Source organism: Neovison vison, chromosome 11, assembly GCF_020171115.1.
Source record: "Neovison vison isolate M4711 chromosome 11, ASM_NN_V1, whole genome shotgun sequence".
NCBI lineage: Eukaryota > Metazoa > Chordata > Mammalia > Carnivora > Mustelidae > Neogale > Neogale vison.
Window position 1 is genome coordinate 188,189,511 of NC_058101.1, and position 20,448 is coordinate 188,209,958.

Here is a 20,448-nt window from a genome sequence, read left to right on the forward strand (position 1 = left end):
CAGATTTTTCACTAATCCAAAAATGAATTCCCAGTAATTTTGAAATTAGGAGAGTTTATTACTTCTTAATAACTTTTGCATCCATATAATTAACATTTCAAACTAATACTCAGAAAATCTGAGCTGAGGGAGGCAAGAAGGGATTACAAATATAAAGAAAGGGAAAATGAGAAACTGGAAATAAAAATACCAAGGGATTAGAACATGTCAAGCAGACAGTGCGCAGAACAGGAATCCAAAAAGGAAGTGAAGAATATATTCATCTTCCAAACACTATTTTCACTTAAACTTTTTGAGTCACCTCCAACAAGTATATTTTTAGTTTATAGATAAAAAACTTAACTTAGACATGAACTCCAAAGCTACATACAATTTCAGAATTGAAATTTCAATTTCAGAAAACTCTGTCTTCCTTTTCTGTAGTCAAATGAGGTTCCTCCAATAACTTTTCATGGATCCAAATTTATTTTTTTGGCTGAAAAGTACTTCAGATAATATGTACTCCATTTTTTTCATGTGAAAGGTGAGAGTAAGCCCAGAGAAGATACAGCTATGATTTATCCAATATCACAGGGCAAGTCTGGTTCCTAAGTTCTAGGTTGGTGTTTTCCACACCATACTGCCTGCCTCAAAATTACATGCTCAGGTAGTATTAAATACAAAAGCCTGAGACATCATGTCTGAGAAACATAGGCTGGTTTGGGAGACAAACTTAGCCCACATGAAATAACTAGAAATGATGAAAATAATATCAAAAAAAGAATAGATAATATTTTTAAAAGCTTAATAAAGTCTCTAAAAGCTGTTAGTGAATGTGCAGGAAAGAGGAGTATGGGAAAATAATGAGGGCACAGGTACTTGTGGAAGGCTTCTTTTTAAAAAGTATGCAAAGTGTCATCATGTCTATGAAATATTCCAGAAAATGGACTCTGTCCTTGTAAGCAGCTGGAGAGTATCAACCATTTCCTATCAAGCTACAACTCAGAAAGCTGTTTTAAGCTCTAAATCAGAACTTTTTTCCTACGGCCCTAAAAGAGTATGACGTCTTGAAAAGATGGTAAGTAGGGAATGAAGATGAGGTAGGGAGAATACAATTCTGCATAGCAGAGGAAAAATAAAGTCAGTTGGTGAGAATGAGGAGTTTTTTCTAATAAAATAATATTATGAATAGAGTACTGACAGAACTACTACCCTAGGATGGCCTTAAGAATCAAAAGATTAAAAAGAATCAACTGGAATGAACTCCAAGAATGAAGTTCAATAGACAGTAATATTCACACATACAGCTATTTTTCAAGGAAACTGAAGAACAGAAAAATGGTTTTTAAAAGTAAATATATCAGCTTCGGAAAAAAAAAAGAAATACTGGCAGATTTTCCTGTTTGTCACTGTTCAGAAAACTTAAAGAGAACAGTAAGTTCCAAAGGATATTTATTGAGTCTCACACTTTCTCTTCTCTAATGTTACTAGTTTTAAAAATAATCAGCTACTCAATTTACTCTTCTGTTGTATTGGGCACCTTTTGCTTAATATTTCATAGTAAGATCATCTTAGCTGATTTCAAACTGTATCCTTAAAATCTTGTGGGAGCCAGGAAAAACAAAACAAAACCAAAACCTGCCAAAATATTTAGAGGTTTTGTCATTTTTAAACAGCCAAAAAAAAAAAAGAGCATAACAAAGTAAAAACCACCCCTAGTTAGTATAAGCTACTAATAAAACATAAGAAATTAGTCTAATCTCTACTTATTAAAATGGGATTTCTTTTCTTGCCAATAGGAATGGGTACTTTCTTACAAACGCTTTTACTGAAACTTATTTTAAGTGTAACCACACAAAAAGCTGTCTTTAAACCTTTCCTGAGTGCCTTTATGGAAATCATGAAAAATTTAGAGCAAACAGTGGAGGAAAAAAAACCAGGAGAAACATTACCAACAAGTCAACTTTCTTGCTTTAGTATTTTTCTTTAAAAAAAAAAAAAAAAGGAAAGGGTTTTCAAAAAAGAAAAAAGGGGGGAAAAGCACTATAAAAATACATCATTCTTAGAAAGACAGGAAAGCTAACAGCTTAGTCCATTTTCTTTTTCTTTAATGAATGACTACAAGAATTAAGACAAAACTCAAAAACACCATGTTCATCCATGAATACAAATATCAGGGAAAAAAAGGCAACTAATGGTTAAGGTTTAAGAATGTTCTGAGTTCTCAACAACAAAAAAGAAAATGGATTAAGTTCTTTGTTAATACAAATTAAATACAGCTGCCACATATAATCCATAGGAGAGTATAAGAAAGCAGAGAAGAATAAAAACACTAAAGGATAGTATTTTACTAAGGCAAATTACAGTATAATTAGCCATGTTAATAGCTTACATATTTAAGAATAATAGCAACAGAAAGGCAAATAAGGAAGAGGAAATGTGAACAAAAGAGGTGCTCATTTAGAGACTTCCCAAAATAATATTGTGAAATATACCTTTGAGGGAAATCCACGTTTTCGGCTATATTTCCTATTAGGCCTCAGTTCCCTGTCATTCTGAGGAGGTCTGTCACCTTTCCCTTTTGGACTTGTGGTAACGTCAATGTCTGAAACCTGTTCTTGTGAAGCTGAATTCCCTAGTTTGTCCTCAATGCACGGCCGAATTCTCAGACTAAAAGATGCCTCCTTTATTAAATAGTGTAGCATATTAATTTCTTAATACAAACTCCTGTTTAATATACAAGCCAGCCTTGTGAATAAATACAAAAAATTTACCAGTCCATCTCTTTAAAAATCAATCCACCCTCCCCCAAGTGGCAATAAACTTAAGACTTTTAAATTTCTGTAGACTAGACTAACGCTTACTATAATCAAGTATCATATCATATCCTAGGCACTTGCCGAATTATACAACTGGAGCACATTTTAACATTTATTCTGCTGTTATTATCAACTTTCATTATATCATTTTATGTTATGAAAAAAATTCTCATCACAATGAACACTATATATGCTAGTATACAAATCAAAATCATCAACTATACCATTTCCCACCCCTCCCCAACAGAATTCCTTTACTCACATTCCCCAATTCCTCCATTTCTGCTGGAATGAAATGTGAGGGAAAAAATTATTCCCAGCACCACTGTAAACAGAAAAACAATTTCCCCACAACAGAATCTATTTTCAACAGTTGTTTGGATCAAACCCTGCGAATATCTATCTCCTGGTGAAAATAATGTAGGAAAAAAATTCAAATTTCCTCTTCAAATTAGGAAGGGCAGGGAAGAGAAAGAGGCAGGTAAGAAACTATGCAGGTCAACATGGAATGGAAACAAACCCTCAAATTTCTCATGCTGAATGGTATTTCGGAACATCTCTCAGAAACAAAAGATGGACATACATGGTTATCATTTCATAAGAAAAGCTTTACTGATAACAAGTTTTCAAGTTTACTAATGCATGGCTATAGATGTACCTGCTAAAATAAAAATGCTTAAAAGCACACTAGTTCTGAAGCACGCTACCTTCTATGAGTTTATTTTATAAAGTTTTCCTCAAAGTTCTGTGAATTCCTGATTTTTCTTCCAAAAGACAGTATTTTGATAAATTTCATTTTGTAGAGTTAGAAATTTTATTTTTATCACCATGATTAAATCACAATGTAAATGATACCCGGTCCCAATTTCATCTTGATGTTTTCAGTCATCTGATTTTGCTACAGTTCAAAGCTAGCCCGAGGTATTAAAAAGTCCTAGCAGCCTTCAAATGAGTCCTCAATAGCAAAAGAACCTGAAGATTTTTCCAAGACACAATATACTTAGTAATGATATTTTGTACTCCTAGCGTTTATACTCATGATGAATTTTAACTTTCCCAATGCTTCGTAAAATGAGTAAAGCTGTGCTTAATGAAACCAACAGAAAAACTGTGTTTCTGCAAGCAGATCACAAATCGTATTTTTAAATCAACCATGTAAGTGTTTGCTAGTAAGTAAAACTTTTGTACTCCCGTGTTTTGAAATAATATATACAGCATTAACAATTTGAGGGTTTCTTCCCTGAAACATACTTTTCATTAAGGAATGCCTATAAAAAATATCATCTTGAAAAATGGGGGGAAAGTTTAAATCTTCATTTCCAGCACTTTTAATTACCAAAAAGCCGCTTACCGTGGTATCTGAAGCCTCAGACTGCACATCTATGTTTAGCGATGTGCTCTCAGCTACAGAACCAGATCCCACAGCTGAATCTATAGTCCGAACATCCTCCTCCTCATTTTCTCTAGCCTGAAATATTTTAGTGGTATAAATCATACAACTATAAAAAAGGGCAATAAAATGTTATAATGGATGGCACGATTTTTTGAAAATATATTAATCCTCTGGGGTGGAATCAGATTGTCATCAGTATATGCACACTAATATACCACAAAAATAAATCAACACATTACTGAAAAGGTCCAAAACTTACAAGGATTTTTTGGAGAAATTTCATATATGACTTTTCTTGCTCTTTAAGGTGATCTATTAGATGAGTAAGGCGCTCAACATTAGCAGATCTTTCATTTTTCTCTACAAGATCTTCCCGCATGGAACTAGCTTTAGTAATATAATCACGAATCTGAACAAGCCTGCTTACAATCTGCATAAAAAAATTTGGAAAAAAAAGCATGAAAATAAACCATATGTAAAACTGAGCATAATGCATTCCATAGCAACACTTATACATATTTTTTATTTCAAATATAGTAACTAAAGATATGTCTATGTTTATCATTTGAATTCATACATGCAAAAGATCTGAATCAAATTTATAATTTAACCAAAACATAAATGGCAATACTAACAGCCCCAATTACTATGAATATAAGAATTTCAAAACTAGTTTTAATTTACATTACCCGAAACATTTTACTTACAGAACTGCATGCCTTTAAACTACTATTTATGCAAAATTTTTCTAATGTTTATATATTACTTCCTTCTAAGTAAAAGTATTAGACTTTTTAAAGTACTTTTCAAAAGAATTATAGAACCATTTAAAAAAATTATTAAAATCTACTAATCACATTTAAACTCCTCTTTACTAAAAAATTAGCATACAGCCTTTGGCAGGTAAACAGAAGCCTTAATTTACAATATGCCATTTCTACAATCATTTTGGATAGGAAGAAATTTATACTACTGAATGAACCTGAGATTAATGAGGTGAGTCTAGAAGTACTTAGCTAAAATTCCTATATACATAACCAAATAAAACTTTCTTAAGCTTAATATTTCTGTTTTGAAGCTCATAAAAGCAAAGAACAAAACAAACATTTTTCACCTGGCTGCTTTCCATAGCAGGCTCTCCTCTTCCATCTTCTTCAGAGACTTGACAGTTTTGCAAAAGGTCATTACTTAAAGCAGAGGCGAACAACTCTTTACATTGTGCTGAACCAACCATTTCTCTCTTTGGAGGACTTATAGCAGCATCTTTGCTCTTGTTAGTATTAATCTGCATAGGCAAAAAGTTGAAGGGCTTTCGGTTTTCACTAAGCTGACGTTTGTTGTTAGCAGCTGTTGCTCTACCTTGAGAATCACTTCCAATGCTTCTCTACATATGAAAAAGAAGCCAAATGCCACAAATATTAATTTTTCAACAATTAAAAAAAATTCCAATGTTCTTAATCAGCTTTACCATCAGATATTAAGTCAGGAAGTATACATAAGTAGCTCTGTCCGTAAGATTTAAAAAAGATTCAAATCTACAAAAAAATCTTCTACTAAAATATCAAAATTTGATCTTGTCCTATTCCTCATTTTGTCTGACATAAATTAACTGATGAATATGAGCAAGATCAGTCTAAATGATGTACCAAGACGACAAACCCTATCTATAACTCACATTCCTAATCATACTTGTTCACCGAATTTTGTATGGGCTTTGGATCCAATGAGTAGATCTTAATTAATATAAACATCAGCATTAAGATGTGTCCAGATGAAACACTGCCTGAAAAGTGCTCAGCTCAGTGTCAGATATATAGTAAATGTTCAGTAATTATAACTAGGTGACTAAATGACATGTGATCACCACCACCACCGTATCAGACTTGAATATACTTTTATGCAAATCTGGTAAACTGTTTCTCTCTCTAAAGCACAGATGTGACAATAAAGCATCTGTTAAGAGTTCATTATCATTTCCATTTACTTTTAGTTCCAAATTTTATTTCAGTGATTGTAATACCATCCACAGTTTTATTTTAAACTTGAGGTAATCCAGAACACCCCACACTTAGCCAATGATAAATATTCTAAACTGGATCTTCCCTTTTGCTTAATAGCAATCTTATTCAGTTACTAACATGTAAAATTTAGTTCCATGACGAAATGATTTATATCAGTCATAGAGTATTAGTAATAAAGCTACAAAAGACCTGACCTTAGCAAGTTTAGAAAGTTTTGCCCTCCAAAGAACATAATACCACAACCAATTAAAATTCTTTCCATATACAGAAACAAAGAAAAAGGAAATAAAGAGCTTATTTTTCATTCTTAAAACAACTATTCAATCCATTCTAAGTATTTCCCATAGTTATAACTTGATTTTTTAAAATAATCCACAAACCTGATCTAAATCACTGAAGTTTATCCGCTGTTTAAGTTTCTCTAATTCTGCCTGCTCTGGAACAGACATCTGAGTCACGTATCTACTATGTGGAAACGAATGTGGAGTCTTTGTTCTTCGCCTTCCAACTCCTGGTGATGACTCCGGAGAAATATCATTAGTTACCCTTTTATCACTTTCAACACCAAGCTTTTTCTTATTCTTTTCTGATGATTTATTTGCTTTCTTCTGTTGGCCACCCCAATCCTTTTAAAAAAGTGAGGGCAAAAGTTAATCTGGCCTCTATCAAACTAGGGAAGTAATTTGATATGCTTAAAATTTTTTAGTGAGTCTTAAAGTTAAAAATGACAAAACATTTTTTGCATAAACATACAGCCTTAAAAACAATTACTTACTTCTAGTAATGTGTCCCCCCCCACCATTACATCTAGTCTACATTTCATAGAGAGTCCTTCAGAAAATAGATTAATTTCCTCTCACAGATCTTTAACAAACATAAATGCCAAAGTCCAACCTAGAGTCAGTCTGAATATTTTCAAGAGCGTTTTAGAAGTTGGCTCCCTACTATTTATAAATTGGATAGTGAAATAAATTATAGATACCTTTACTGGCCTCCTTTAAAATCAATGTATGTAAGACAGATCCCGAATCAACCTGGATTCCAAGATAATTATTGTTATCTGAAGAAATGCTCACTGTGTGACCCTACGCAATTTACTGAACTTCCCACAGTCTCAGTTTCCTGATCTCTAAGATAGTGTCACCTTTAAAACATGATTAAAGATAACATTCATAAAGCATCTGGCACAGTGCCTACCATATAGTAAGCAATAAACATAATTATTCTTACTTCTCACAGGCAATAATGTATTACATAGTAAGACCTGACAAGAAATGACAAAAATGATTCATGTTTTAATGGGAGATCATTTTTATTTACTTAGTTATATCCACAAAACCTAAGTCATTCAACAAAAAAGTCTATAAATACCTACCTTATTCAAACTGGAAAAATCATTTAGTTTTACTATAGTAAAACCTTTTGGGATACTTCCTCATTTATAACACAACTCCCTTCTCTACAATCTGTCCCTCCACCCCAATCCTTGTATGGGTGTTCTTGCCAACCTGTTGTTCTACTTACCCTACCCCTTCCTGGCCACAGCTGATTGGAAAAGAGATGCATATCTAATCCAAACAGGGATAATTGTACTTTAAAATTTCAAATTGGAACTAAAAGATAACTAGTCAGTACATAATTGTAGCGATAACGGAAAACTTTAGAATGTAGGGTCAGCCATAGTACACCACATGAACCAGAGAAGAGAGAAAGCTGGTCTGCGAAAAGAAAGTTGTGTTAAGCAAAGGCACGCAGAAGCAGAGAGTCAGGGCAGTGAAAAAGCAATTCCTGACAATCTTCTAGTTCCTTTTTCTAGTCCCTTCCTAAAACCCACCTATAGTGTTTTGATTTAACTTGTTTTCCATAAAACATCTTTATAAACTTATAATAACTCTTTTTGGCTTAAGTTAACTCAGGTTGATATCTGTTACTTGCAAACAAAAGCATCTTCAACTAATATAACAAACAGGCAGGGATTTAATGTCTTGGCCAGCAACAAAACCATGTGCTTACAAAGAATCTCAAGGAGTTTGATTTTGCTAAGTCAAGGGAAAGTTTCATTTTATCATTAGTAGTTAATGATACACCATCAATAGTAAGTTATCATACCATATTGTTGAGTCGGTCATCAACACCCTCATTGCTCCAGTTTGGTAAATCCTGATCATTCACGCCTTCTTCAAAAGGACCTCCTCCTGTGGCCATCTTGGTTTTACCAATTAATTTTCTGCAAAACAAGTGAAAACTAACATTTTAACATATGAAAACAAACTCTTAATGATTTTTAAATCATTCCATGAAGCTTAGTGACATAAAAGAAATCTCAGAAAAGTTGATTTTATGAAATAAGAAGAGGTAGTGTCAACCACACATCATAGACAAACTGATTCCGCAGCCATACAGATATTACAATAAACATGAGTTAAGGAGCTGGAGTGACAGGAAAGGGAAGGAAGACTTCAAAATATCCGCTATGTGTACTGGCCTACATGCTTTCAGGTCACTTTACTTAATTAGCTGAACACAGTCCTAAAAGGTAAAGGAGTGAAAGGAAAAAGTTATTAATGGCTAGAACCAAAACCACTCTTAGGAAAAAAAAACGAATATTCCCAAAGACCTGAGAATTTGGTGTCAAAGTTTCAAAGAGGGTAGAACTTCTCTGGATGCAGAAACGTTTGGTTTTAACAGAAAGGTAGTGTTAAGCAAGGTAGAGAGAAGACAGAGAAAGAGGCAGGCCTAGGTCAGTGAATGGGCAATAAAAGCCAAAAATACAGTGGCCTGAAACATTTAAGAAGAGTGATGCCTACTGCTTTACTCTAAATTATATTGCTGCTACCCAGAGTTTTCCCTAAATCTTGACTAGTCTACCAAAGTCGCAAATTCTCCCTACTACAATAAAAAACTTGGGATTTTTGTGAATATCCAGGGAAGTACTGAATTTCATACCCAGGTCAGAGAGATGAGTAAAGAAAGAGCAATGTTAAAAGCAGACATTCAGAAGCAGAGAAGATCAGCAGAAAATGAGATTTCTACATAACCTTGTGGAGGACTCCGGCTTTCCACAGGGTGTGGAATTGTACAAGCTGGAGGAGGACAGAGTGAAAGAGATGGGCAAATAATTTTATCTAGAATTCAAAGGGCAGAGAAAGCCATTAGACAGGAGGGTTATAATAGGTTCCTGATTTTACAAGTAACTCTAACACTCAAAGAAGTCAGATAATTTGTCCAAGGTCACTCAGCTAAAAATGGCAAAAAGGAATACATATCCAAGTTGCTTTGACTGTAAGATCCCAACTTATCCCATTCACTAGAGCAAAAAATTAAAAGCATTATCATCCATGACAAAGTAATCTCACAGATGTTTTAATGCTAGAATATCTACTAGAATAATATATTAGTAGATCACAAAGAGGTTAAATTTTATCACTCAAAAAAACGGTGGCTCAGTTGGTTGGACGACTGCCTTCGGCTCAGGGCGTGATCCTGGAGTCCCGGGATCGAGTCCCGCATCGGGCTCCCAGCTCCATGGGGAGTCTGCTTCGCTCTCTGACCTTCTCCTCGCTCGTGCTCTCTCTCACTGTCTCTCTCTCTCAAATAAAAAAATAAAATCTTTAAAAAAAAAAAAAAAAAACGGTGATAAAATTCAACACTTAATTTGAAAAAAATCTTAGTGGCGCCTGGGTGACTAGCTCAGCTGGGTATCAGCATTGGGCTCAGGTTGCAATCCTGGAGTCCCAGGATCAAGCCCTGCATTAAGCCTCCTGCTGAGAGAGGGTCTGCTTCTCCCTCTGCCCCTCATCCCACTCATGTTCACTCTCTCTCACTCTCTCGGTCTCTCTCACAAATGAGTAAAAAAAAGAAAAAATAAGAAAGAAGAAAAAAAAGAGAAAAAAAAATCTTAAAAAGAAAAAAGAAAGAAATCTTAAAAAGTACAAATACACTGATGATTCCTTACAGTTATATGTACTAACTGTACTATTTTTTTTCAGTAAGCACGTATTACTTTAATAATTTTCTAAGGAGTTGAAAGAAGTATATACTTTAAACCAATAGCCAACAATATTAAAATATGAAATGAAGGGACGCCTGGGTGGCTCAGTGGGTTAAGCCTCTGCCTTCGGCTCCAGTCATGATCCCAATGTCCTGGGATCCAGTCCCACATGGGGCTCCTTGCTCAGCAGGGAGCCTCTTCTTCTGCCTCTGCCAGCCACTCTGTCTGCCTGTGCACACTCTCTCTGACAAATACATAAATAAAATCTTTTAAAAAATAAAAAATAAAATAAGAAATGAAGGACACCCCTATTAAAATAAAGATCAAAATAAAAAGGTAACATACCAGTTATTTAGCATTGTTTTTAAAGTTCTACAAAATGGAAAAACATGAAACATAAATATTAACACTAAGAAGACAAAAGGTGTTATTCTTAAATTATGCATTAAAAAACATACAGAACTTCAAAATATCACCAATAACCACACAGAAAATATACTGGAGAAAAACGATGCCCTTGTAATTGTGACCAAAAAAAAGAAAACATCTAGGAATAATGCAAATTTTGCCCTAAATTACGAAGCACCAGTAGACTATAAAAAAAATTTACAAAGTAGAAAAACAAACTATCTTCCCTGATGGAAAGACAAATTTTATAAACACACCATTTTTTTCTAAATATAGACTTAATGAATTCCCAGTGGAGTTCTTCTTAGAATCTGACAAAACAAGTCAGTACAAAAAATTTAAATATATGAAAAATAAAAGCAAAAGTAGCAACAGAGGTTGGGAGAGTAGAAAACTAGTCCCAAGACATATTCATTCATACTGAGTACCTATATGACTAAACTAGTATTAGCTAATTACCCCTTGCAAAATCCTAAAATACACCCAATTAGAAAAATATAATGAAGAAAATTAATCACAGCTAACAACTATTTTGTTTACTATATGCCGACACCATGCTGAATATTTTATAAACATTCTATCATTTAATCCTCATAAAAATAACATGATATGAGATGATGTAGGATTATTCACTTGATGGGAATATTTGCTACTAATTTTGAAAAAGATTATTTAGGAATTTAATAGCACTTCTCAACTAGAATCCTTCACCTCAAATACAGAGCACAGAAAAATGATCTGAGTAATACTTTTTTCAATTCTCCCAAGGATGGTACATACCCAGTACCATTCCAGACACAGAAGAAGAATTTATTCACAGTAAACAATAGATGCCTTAGAGCTTAATTCTCTCCCAATTGAAAAAGGCCATCTTATACCATAACACCAAGATAGCAAGTAGATTAAAAATAGATCGGGAAGATTAAAAAAAAAAAAATCAGACAGAAAATCAAGAAAACAGGATGGGCTCTAAAAATAAAGATCCTACAAATATGGAATGCAGAAATAAAAGAGAAAAAGTGTAACAGATTGTATTCACATAAAATAAAATCCCAAGTTTATAGAGAATAAATAGTAAATGACAAACCAGGGGGAAAATCTCAAAGAAATATGAAGCATACAGTGAATATCTTTATAAAGAATTAATGGGGATAAACAAGAAAAATAAAAACACTAAAAATAAAACAATAAAAGTCAGTATAAACAGGTAACTTAAAAAGAAGTCAGTAAACATAAAATGATAAAAATATTAACAATAAAATTTAGCAGCAAATGAAAATGAGGGACTATTAAATTTGCTGTATTTCCTAATCCTGATGACAGCAAAAGGAAACTAGAACTCTCAGTCACTATCTTGAGAGCTAAACTTGCATAACCTTTCTAGAAAGCATTTTTGCAATATTGTATCAAGAACTAAAACTGAGTTTTGACCCAGTAATTCTACCTCTCCCGAACTAATGTAAGAAAATAAATTTAAATAAGGGAGAGGGAACTATAATGCTGAAAACAGTTTATTATGCTATAATTGTGATAAATTGTAAACTGAATGTTAAACCATAGGCTGGATGCTATTAGGAAACAGTACCCTTCAAAACATATGTAATTATGAAGGGTGAACGATACTGCCTGTGTTTATACTATCAGAGAGTATAGAAGAGAAAAAAAGCAATATGCAAAACTGCGTACAGATTAGAAAAAACTAAAACTAAGAATATATACTAAAGTGCTTGCATGAAAGCAACTGCTGGTTGTGCAGGTAGGAATGCGATCATTTTCCCTGTCTTCTCATATATTTTCAGCAATACTTTGCACTGTTTTTTACACTAGAAATATATTTTAGAACTTAAAAAATAACTTACACTCCTACAGAAGTATGTCCAATGAGCTGAAATGACATTTAGATTAATCATTTAGCACCTATTATTTCCTAGATGTACCAATATAATTTATAATATTAAATAACGGGCACTCCAAAAACTACATATGCAGTAGAGGCAACACTATCTTTAAAAGTACTAGAAGCTGGGACGCCTGGGTGGCTCAGTTGGTTGGACGACTGCCTTTGGCTCAGGGCGTGATCCTGGAGTCCCGGGATCGAGTCCCACATCAGGCTCCCAGCTCCATGGGGAGTGTCTGCTTCGCTCTCTGACCTTCTCCTCGCTCATGCTCTCTCTCACTGTCTCTCTCTCTCAAATAAAAAAAAAAAAAAAAAAAAAAGTACTAGAAGCTAACCATAAAACATAAATTAGCATGGAAACTTATTAAGGTATTCAAGTAAAAACTCTTACATACCGATTTTTTTCCTAAAATAGTGTATGCTATGACTTCTATTAGTAGAACAATAAAACTTACTTAGAAATAAATTAAAAATATATTTGGAGATATGACATTTTATATTTTATCTTTATATTATGATAAACTCCCCCTAAAATGAAGAGCTAATTCATTCCCCATAAAATGAAATAAGTTCTTCTAAGAACCTATTTATAGGCTATATGACTTCAAACACTATTAAGGTTAAGTTTTTAAAACAATTTAAAAACAAAATATTAAAATTAGTTTGGGAAAAATTGGCCAAATTTTTAAAAAATCTTTTTAAAGACCATTTACTATATAAAGTCTACTGAATTTACAAAATAAACAACTTTGTCTATAGTTATATTGTGATGAGATAAACACCCATGAGGGTAGATTAATAATAATGATGCTAAATGTGTTTAAGACACACTCCTATACAAGTATTATTATGAAGCTTAAGAAATAATGTCATGTAAATCAATTTTCAACATCTTAACAGCTGATTTATCTAAGAGAGTTAAAATCTCCCCCTATAAAATGTAGAAAATATAGGCAAGTATTTTCCTCTTCTTCATGCCAATCTCTACCCACCTCCAAGTATTCATTAGAAATAGATGCCTGCCTTCTAAATTGTTTTGTAGACACATTGTTATTATTCATATAATTTTTATCATTATTTTAAACTATTATATGAAAAGAATTCTAATAATAAAATACTAGGTATGTACACAAGAAGACCAATTCAAGTAGGCTTCCAATAGCAGAATCAATAGGGCTTGGTGACTATTATGACATGGAAGATGAAAGATGAGGCAGTGAGAAAGCTGTTCAAGGATGAGTCCTATGTTTCGAGCTTGAACAACTGGGTTTATGGTGATACATTCACAGTGACTGGAAAAGGAACAGATTTTTGTTGAGAGATGATTAACCTGGTTTTAGCAATGCTGGGTTTGAGGTGAAATCTAGGCTGCAGAGAGATTTGCAAATCATCTGCTCAGAAAAGTACTCAAAATGGCACAGAAGGTACCGGGAGAAGAGGAAGAGATCAAGACTGAGCCTGGAGGGACACGGATATTTAAGAGACAGGAAAAGAACACTGAAGAGGGTAGAAAGACAGGAGAGAAACCAGGAGAGTGTGCTAGAAAAGGTGCAAGTGTATAAAGGAGGAGGATATCAGTAAGAATGCCAGATGTTATTCTGTCACATAATACTAAGAAGTGCCCACTTGGATTTAGCAACAAGAAGGTTACTGAGGACCCTGGTACTAGCAATTACAGCAGGGTGGGGAGGATCAATCCCATAACTAGAATGCTTTTATAGATAGGAAGAGGCAAAAATAAAAGAAGTCATTAGGTAATTTTTTCAAGGAATTAGTCTCTGAAGGGAAGCAAACAGAGATAGGCATGGAGGAAGTTTTGTTAAAAGCATGTTTAAAATTTGTTGGCCAAGAGCTAGTAGAGGAAGACACTGAAGATGCAGAAAAGAAAGGAGATAGTGTATGGTCTCTGAAAAAGCAGTAGCAACTGGGACCCAGGGTGTTAAGAAAAATGACTAGCTTTAGGTAGAGGAACACCTCTTTCTTTGAACAAAGGGGAAGGATGGAAGTAGACTGAGGCTAATGACATCTATTCGTAGGAGGCTGAGGGAGTCTGTAAGTGACGCGAAGCGGAAAGGACTGATCCTAAAATGTGAGGGTGAGACAGCAGTGTCTGAGAGATGAGAAGAGTAAAGGAGAATGATTGTGGGAAGCACTGAGGATTCAGGTGAGAGCTAGAGAACATCCACAGATATCAGTAATCTGCAATGTGAATTTTTTTTCCCCAGCAGTGCTCATTAGCCCTGGTAGAATATTCCACTGAATCCATCCAAGGTGGGAGATTATGACAGGCAAGTTATTAGAAACACAATAAAATGGAAAAGCTGAAGCCACTGGAAAACAAACAGCGCAAGTCATGGATGACTGTACGGGAATAAAAGGGATAAAAGTAAAATTTTTCTACTTTAAACAAGCACTTCTATGACCTACTAAACTAAGTTGAAACTAACTAAAAGCTTCATATAGCTATTTTCGACAGCCCTATCTGGCTCCCTCGCCTTGCAAAGATACAAAATACAAAAGTACTATAGCAATTTATAAACTTTCTGTGACTGATCTTTTTGAAGAAAATCCTGTCATAAGATTCTTACTACAGAGAAGTATTTATATGCATATAAAATTACAGTATTGTCACAGAAATACCGATGATTGACCCAAGGTTAATCTTTGAAATAAAAATATAAAGAAAAATTAATCAAGTTAAGAAAAAACACTATTTTTCTAAAATCTTTAAATTCAGATATTATCTCTGAAATGGCATTAAATTACTCCTAACCATCCCTGGAAATGCCATCTTGACAATGTAAATGAAGGTTTTAGAAATACTCAACCCAATAAAATAATGTAGGAAGTAGTTTTTTTCTAAGTATTTACTTATGGTCACAAAATACCCAATGGTGGTACTTTATTTATCTGTACAAGTTTTCTAAAGTCTGTATTGTTTACAGTATTTCTCTTACTAATTATAAAAATACCTGGTACACTGTTTTGAAAGTCTTCATACAGTGTTCAAGTGTACTAAGCACTTCTAATGGAAACTGAGAAGAAAATGCATAAGTATCTGGTTTTATGTTTTGTTTAGTCAGTTTCATTTGAGGAACTTCTCAATTTCTTCTCTGTACTTAAGATAGTCAAGTACCTAAAAAAAAAAAAAAATTTCACAAAGGATTTTTCCCATAGCGCTTTCAATTTGAGACTTTCTAAAAATTTCAAAATTTTTTTAGAACTTAAGATATCTCTGTAATTACCCTCTTCAAATAATTAAAAAAAAAAAAACCTGTTAAGACATTGGTGGGAGAGGGATAAAAAGACTGCAACAAAACATAACCCTCTATCTAAATCAACAAAAATTTTATTAGACCTATGTACCAACTACTGCATTAGGTCTATCTTACGATACAGTTATTCTGTGCAGAGCATTTCATATCAACAAAATATGCCCTTGCTCAGAAATGAGAACACTGAGGTCAATTAAATTCTGCTCGCTAAGACGCCCTAAAATTTATATTCAAAACCTACTGCTTTCTTGTCATGGGTTACATATAACACCCAAATAAATCTGTAGGCCCTACTGCCACCAGCAACTTGGAATCTCAGTCTTTGCTGCCAGTCCCATACTCACTGTTATCATCTCTTCATATCACTCCCTTCCACTGGATCATTACAAACCTCCTATACATCCTCCTCTGTTCCCCAATATGCCTCCTACTTCTTCAAGTTCAATAAAATCCGAAATCCCTCTAAAAGCACTATTTCCTTAGCAATCCTTTCCAAAAGGGGCACTACTCTTCCTAATGCCCCCAGATTCATGAGGAAAGAATCACATTTATAGACCATTCTTATTTAACTAATGCTTAACCTTCCTCTTCTGAACAAATTTGTCATCAAAAATATCACTCTCCATACTGTGGGCACCACTTCCTACAGTCCCCCCCCAAAACAAGTCTTGTACTTTTCTTGGTAATAACTGGCTCATGGTTTCACCCTCCGCATCATTCCCTACTTTCCCAATTTTTCTAAGACTGTGAATTGAGGTCCAACATCCGTCTCATCTACCCTATTCCAATACATTTCACTCTGGACTGGTAATTTGTTCAAGATCCTGAAGTTCTGAAATCCCTTCTTCTGATCATAAGTCCTTGCCTTCTACTTCTCTCACTTGGTCATTCCTGCTAAACCTGCTCTTGACCCTGCTGCAAACTTCAGTTTGGTCATTCTTCTTTCCAGGAATCCATTAATCCCCTGCTTCCTTACTCAACCCCAAACACAACCCAAGTAAGTCATTCCAAAAATCCCTTGCAAACATCCCTGACTTCCTCCCCTATTTGCCCATTCTACCAATTCAATTCTGGATAAACCCCACTACCTGCTCTCTTTAGATCTATTCACAAACTGCTAAAGGACAGAGAAATAATTATAAAATGTGATTGGCTATGTTCACTATTAAGGTATATTATATGGTACACACACAAACACACACTTTCAAAACATAGGTTTACTCCATGAGATAAGACACCTTGTCTGTTTTGTTCATTGCCGTATCTCTAGTACTTTATAGTCATTAAGTCACCTACTGTAGGTACTGAATTAAATTTGTAAAATGAATGTATTACTATGTACTTTGCTGGCTTCCAAATAAATTCCCTAGTGCAGTTATTCCAAACGCTTTCTATTTTTCCCAAGTGTCAAATAAACTTGTCTCCTTTACAGATGGCCAAATTCTTTAATGAGAAAATCAGGATCTTCTAAAGTGAGTTAAAAGAATTTTCCCTATATCTTTATTCCCTCTCATTTATCCTCCCTCACGTTTAAACTATTTTAGAACTTATAATTCTTTTTATTTTACTAAATGCCTGCTATATCACTCTAGTGTTAAGAACTCTAATACACACTCACATTTGACCTTCCCTGATTTTGATTTTTCTTATCCTATTATTCTTCCAATTAAAAAAAAATACTGAAAAGTATAATAAAGACATAAATCAACTCCCAATTTTCTCATGATAGTTGGCTTAGATCATACGGGAACTAAGGACTTACCTGCTTTCCTAGAAAGCAAGCAACCCACTGAAAATGCGTTGTCTTAAAATTTTAACAGCAGAATTAAATTCAGACTCTGACACTTTTCTTTAAAAAGCAGTGACTTCTAAAATGCTTTTTAACAAAAATTTCTTCTGATCCTCATCCTTAAGTCATTTAACTTCTAAATTGTCCTTAGCAAATAATTACTTAACTTTCCCTCAATAAACTTTCATTGACTTTTTTTTTGCTGGTCAGATTTGACAATGTACTTTGGATATAAACTAAAGTTTATAGACACCTAAGAGAAAAAAAAGCACAACTCAGTCAACAGTATATGCAATAAGCTCAAAAAGTAGAGAAATTTGTGCATAAAAATTTTGAAAAATCAATTAACAGAAAAGTTGCAGAAAATGACAAGATTAAATGGATTTGGAGAAGCAAATCCAGCAGCTGTTATAGGACAAATTCAAATTCAAATGGTCCTGTGAAGAAAGACATTTCAAAAGGCATTGTTAAAATTATTTGGTATTTAATAATTAGGAATGACATGGCTCTTTTCTAGCAAAACTATGAAAGCAGAACAAAGTGGCATGCCAAAAAGCAAGGCACACAGGGCAGCAAACCGAGAAGGTCTGTTTCCTAGAGTGGGCCCTCAACCACGCACTGATATGTCTATAGCAGTCTCCACTGAAAAGTCTTCCAACTACAATAGGAAGAACAATAACACAGGGGTGCCTGGATGGCTCAGTGGGTTAAGTATCTGTCTTCAGCTCAGGTCATGATCTCAGGGTCCTGGGATCAAGCCCCACATCCGGCTCTTGCTTGGTAGGGAGCCTGCTTCTCCCTCTCCCTTTGCCTGCCGCTCCCCCTGCTTGTACTCTGTCTCTCCCTGTCAGATAAGTAAATAAAATCCTTAAAAAAAAAAAAAAAAAACCCATAAACAGCAATAACATATATAATGATGACAAATTACCTGTTTAAAAACTAGTTTTACAGCTCAGAAACAGCTCCTTTCCTGCTTCACACTTCAAAGTTGTTGCCTGCTTGTGATTAAAAACAACAAAAACACTTCAGTGAATTCTTTGCTTACACTATGAAGTACAGAATAACAAATATTATATATATATACACACACACATGACCTAAAATGTTTAGAAAAATGAACAAAAAAGGAAATATCCAACTTACAATATTTTAGACTGGTTACTTTAATCCTTTTGGAAAACAATGTGATATACTTAAATGTTTAAATCCTCCAAACTTGTAAGATTCTACCAAACAACATGATCCGTTAATATAGCTACTTCGGTAGGTAATAAAAATCAATAACCCCAATTACTGTGTAAAGATTCATGCCGAAGTTTACTCCTCATATTGTCATTAACTTTCTGCCAAACTATTCAAAAACTTTGTATATTCAATGATTTAAAAAAAAGGATTTCTTTACTTGAAAGCTAACTACTTTAAAACAACAACAACAACAACAATAAAACCCTTGTCACTATATACACACAAGGTTTACCTTCAGTTCAAAAACCCAGCATTATAATGGTTTCCAGGACTCGCACCAAGAAGGTAAGAGGCAAAGAAAAGAGCAGGTGCACCCGAAGCTCTACAACACCCACTCCAGTAACCAGAGAATACCAGGAGGCGGAGTCTTGGAAAGCAGTTATGGAGCGGGGGTGACAGGGGCGCCCAGAAAGCCCGGTTCTTCCAGCGCCAAAATACGATCCCTCACTCATACGGCACAGAACGCAAACCTCAAACCGGTCAAAAAAAGAAAAAGAAAAAAGAAAATCGAACAAGGCGAGATCCTCAGGAATCGGCCCCAGGATGAAAAAAGTTTGGATGACCCGCCCCCCTAACAGGGCCTACCATCCAATCCCCAAACACCAGTTTCTGCAAAGCAAGCAATGTTTCCCTAATCCCGGTTGGCATTTAGTTTTCCCCATCTTAGGCCCTTTCTTACTGGACGTACAGTAGGACACGAAGAAGCGGAGCAATGGGAGAGGGGGGAGAGAAGAGCTGTTAAATTATCATTCCTCTCCCAAGTATAAACCAGCTCGTCTCCAAAGTCAGGAACGCCCTCCCCGCCCCCCCCCGCCAGCTTCCCCCCCCCCACGCCCCGGCCTTTCAGCTCTAAGAATACCCGAGACAGCAAAAATCCGCTGCTCACAGCCCAACGCAAAAGTCGCGTCGCTCCTCACCCGGCCTTCACCTAAAATTCGGGACACCGAGAGCGCCACAGAATGGAATGTGAGAGGGGGTGGGAGCGGGCGCAGTCACGTACACTAAGGCCATTAAGGCCCCGTGCGGTGGAGAACTAGAGCCCCATCCCTGGCAACCAAACCACAGCCCCCGCTCCACTCCCTCCATTTGCAAGGGTCATTCCCCTGGAGCGCCCGAAACGCAGGGCGGCCTCCTCCTCGGGGCCAGAAAATGAAGGGGGGGGGGGCAACAAGACGGTTCTGCCGTCGCTAACGCGTCCCTAAATGCTCACCCGGAGACTGCGTCCTTCGTCCCGAGGTAAGGGGTGGACTGTCTGGCTAGGGGACTTGAAGCTGGCAACAAGAAGACCCAGAAGCCCACGGAGAGGCGTGGGCCCGAGGCCAGGCCCGACAGGGTCAAGTGTCCCAAAGCCGTTGCTCTCCCGCCCCTGCGCCGCGCTGCCCTCGGTTGCCAAGGGCTGGGGACGCGCAGCATTACCTGTAAACGAAGCAGCCTCTCCTGCCAAGGGTGGAGTAGCGGTCAGGCCCTACGATCCGCCACTGGCAGCGGTCCTCCCTTAGAGACTGCAGCTGGGAGCGCCCACAAGGTCCCTGGCTGCCTAGGGCCCAATGGCCGCCTTCTCTACCTTAGCTACTCGGCGCCAACCGCCGCAGCCACCGCCATCTTAGGATCTCATTGTGGTGGGAGAAGAG

General features: G+C 35.7%; 2 protein-coding genes across 38 annotated transcripts in view; one reads left to right on the forward strand and one right to left on the reverse strand.

Moving 5' to 3' along the window:
• PCM1 (pericentriolar material 1) overlaps positions 1–20,439 on the reverse strand; it is an 85,330-nt gene extending 64,891 nt beyond the window's left edge. For 13 of the 37 annotated variants that reach the window (XM_044225467.1, XM_044225466.1, XM_044225464.1 and 10 more), the window contains exons 1-7: positions 20,234–20,439; positions 18,501–18,567; positions 8,322–8,439; positions 6,593–6,838; positions 5,306–5,575; positions 4,451–4,621; positions 4,150–4,266 (exon numbers count right to left, since the gene is read on the reverse strand). In XM_044225467.1, coding sequence (XP_044081402.1) covers positions 4,150–4,266; positions 4,451–4,621; positions 5,306–5,575; positions 6,593–6,838; positions 8,322–8,417 — 900 coding nt within the window. In that variant the 5' untranslated portion in view covers positions 8,418–8,439; positions 18,501–18,567; positions 20,234–20,439. Of the gene's footprint in view, positions 1–4,149; positions 4,267–4,450; positions 4,622–5,305; positions 5,576–6,592; positions 6,839–8,321; positions 8,440–15,480; positions 15,652–18,500; positions 18,571–20,233 lie in introns of those variants that run through there. The other 24 variants (XM_044225481.1, XM_044225479.1, XM_044225474.1 and 21 more) reach the window with 6 other exon arrangements.
• FGL1 (fibrinogen like 1) overlaps positions 19,958–20,448 on the forward strand; it is a 63,271-nt gene continuing 62,780 nt past the window's right edge. The window contains exon 1 of the mRNA XM_044225493.1: positions 19,958–20,053. Coding sequence (XP_044081428.1) covers positions 20,020–20,053 — 34 coding nt within the window. The 5' untranslated portion in view covers positions 19,958–20,019. The remainder of the gene's footprint in view (positions 20,054–20,448) is intronic.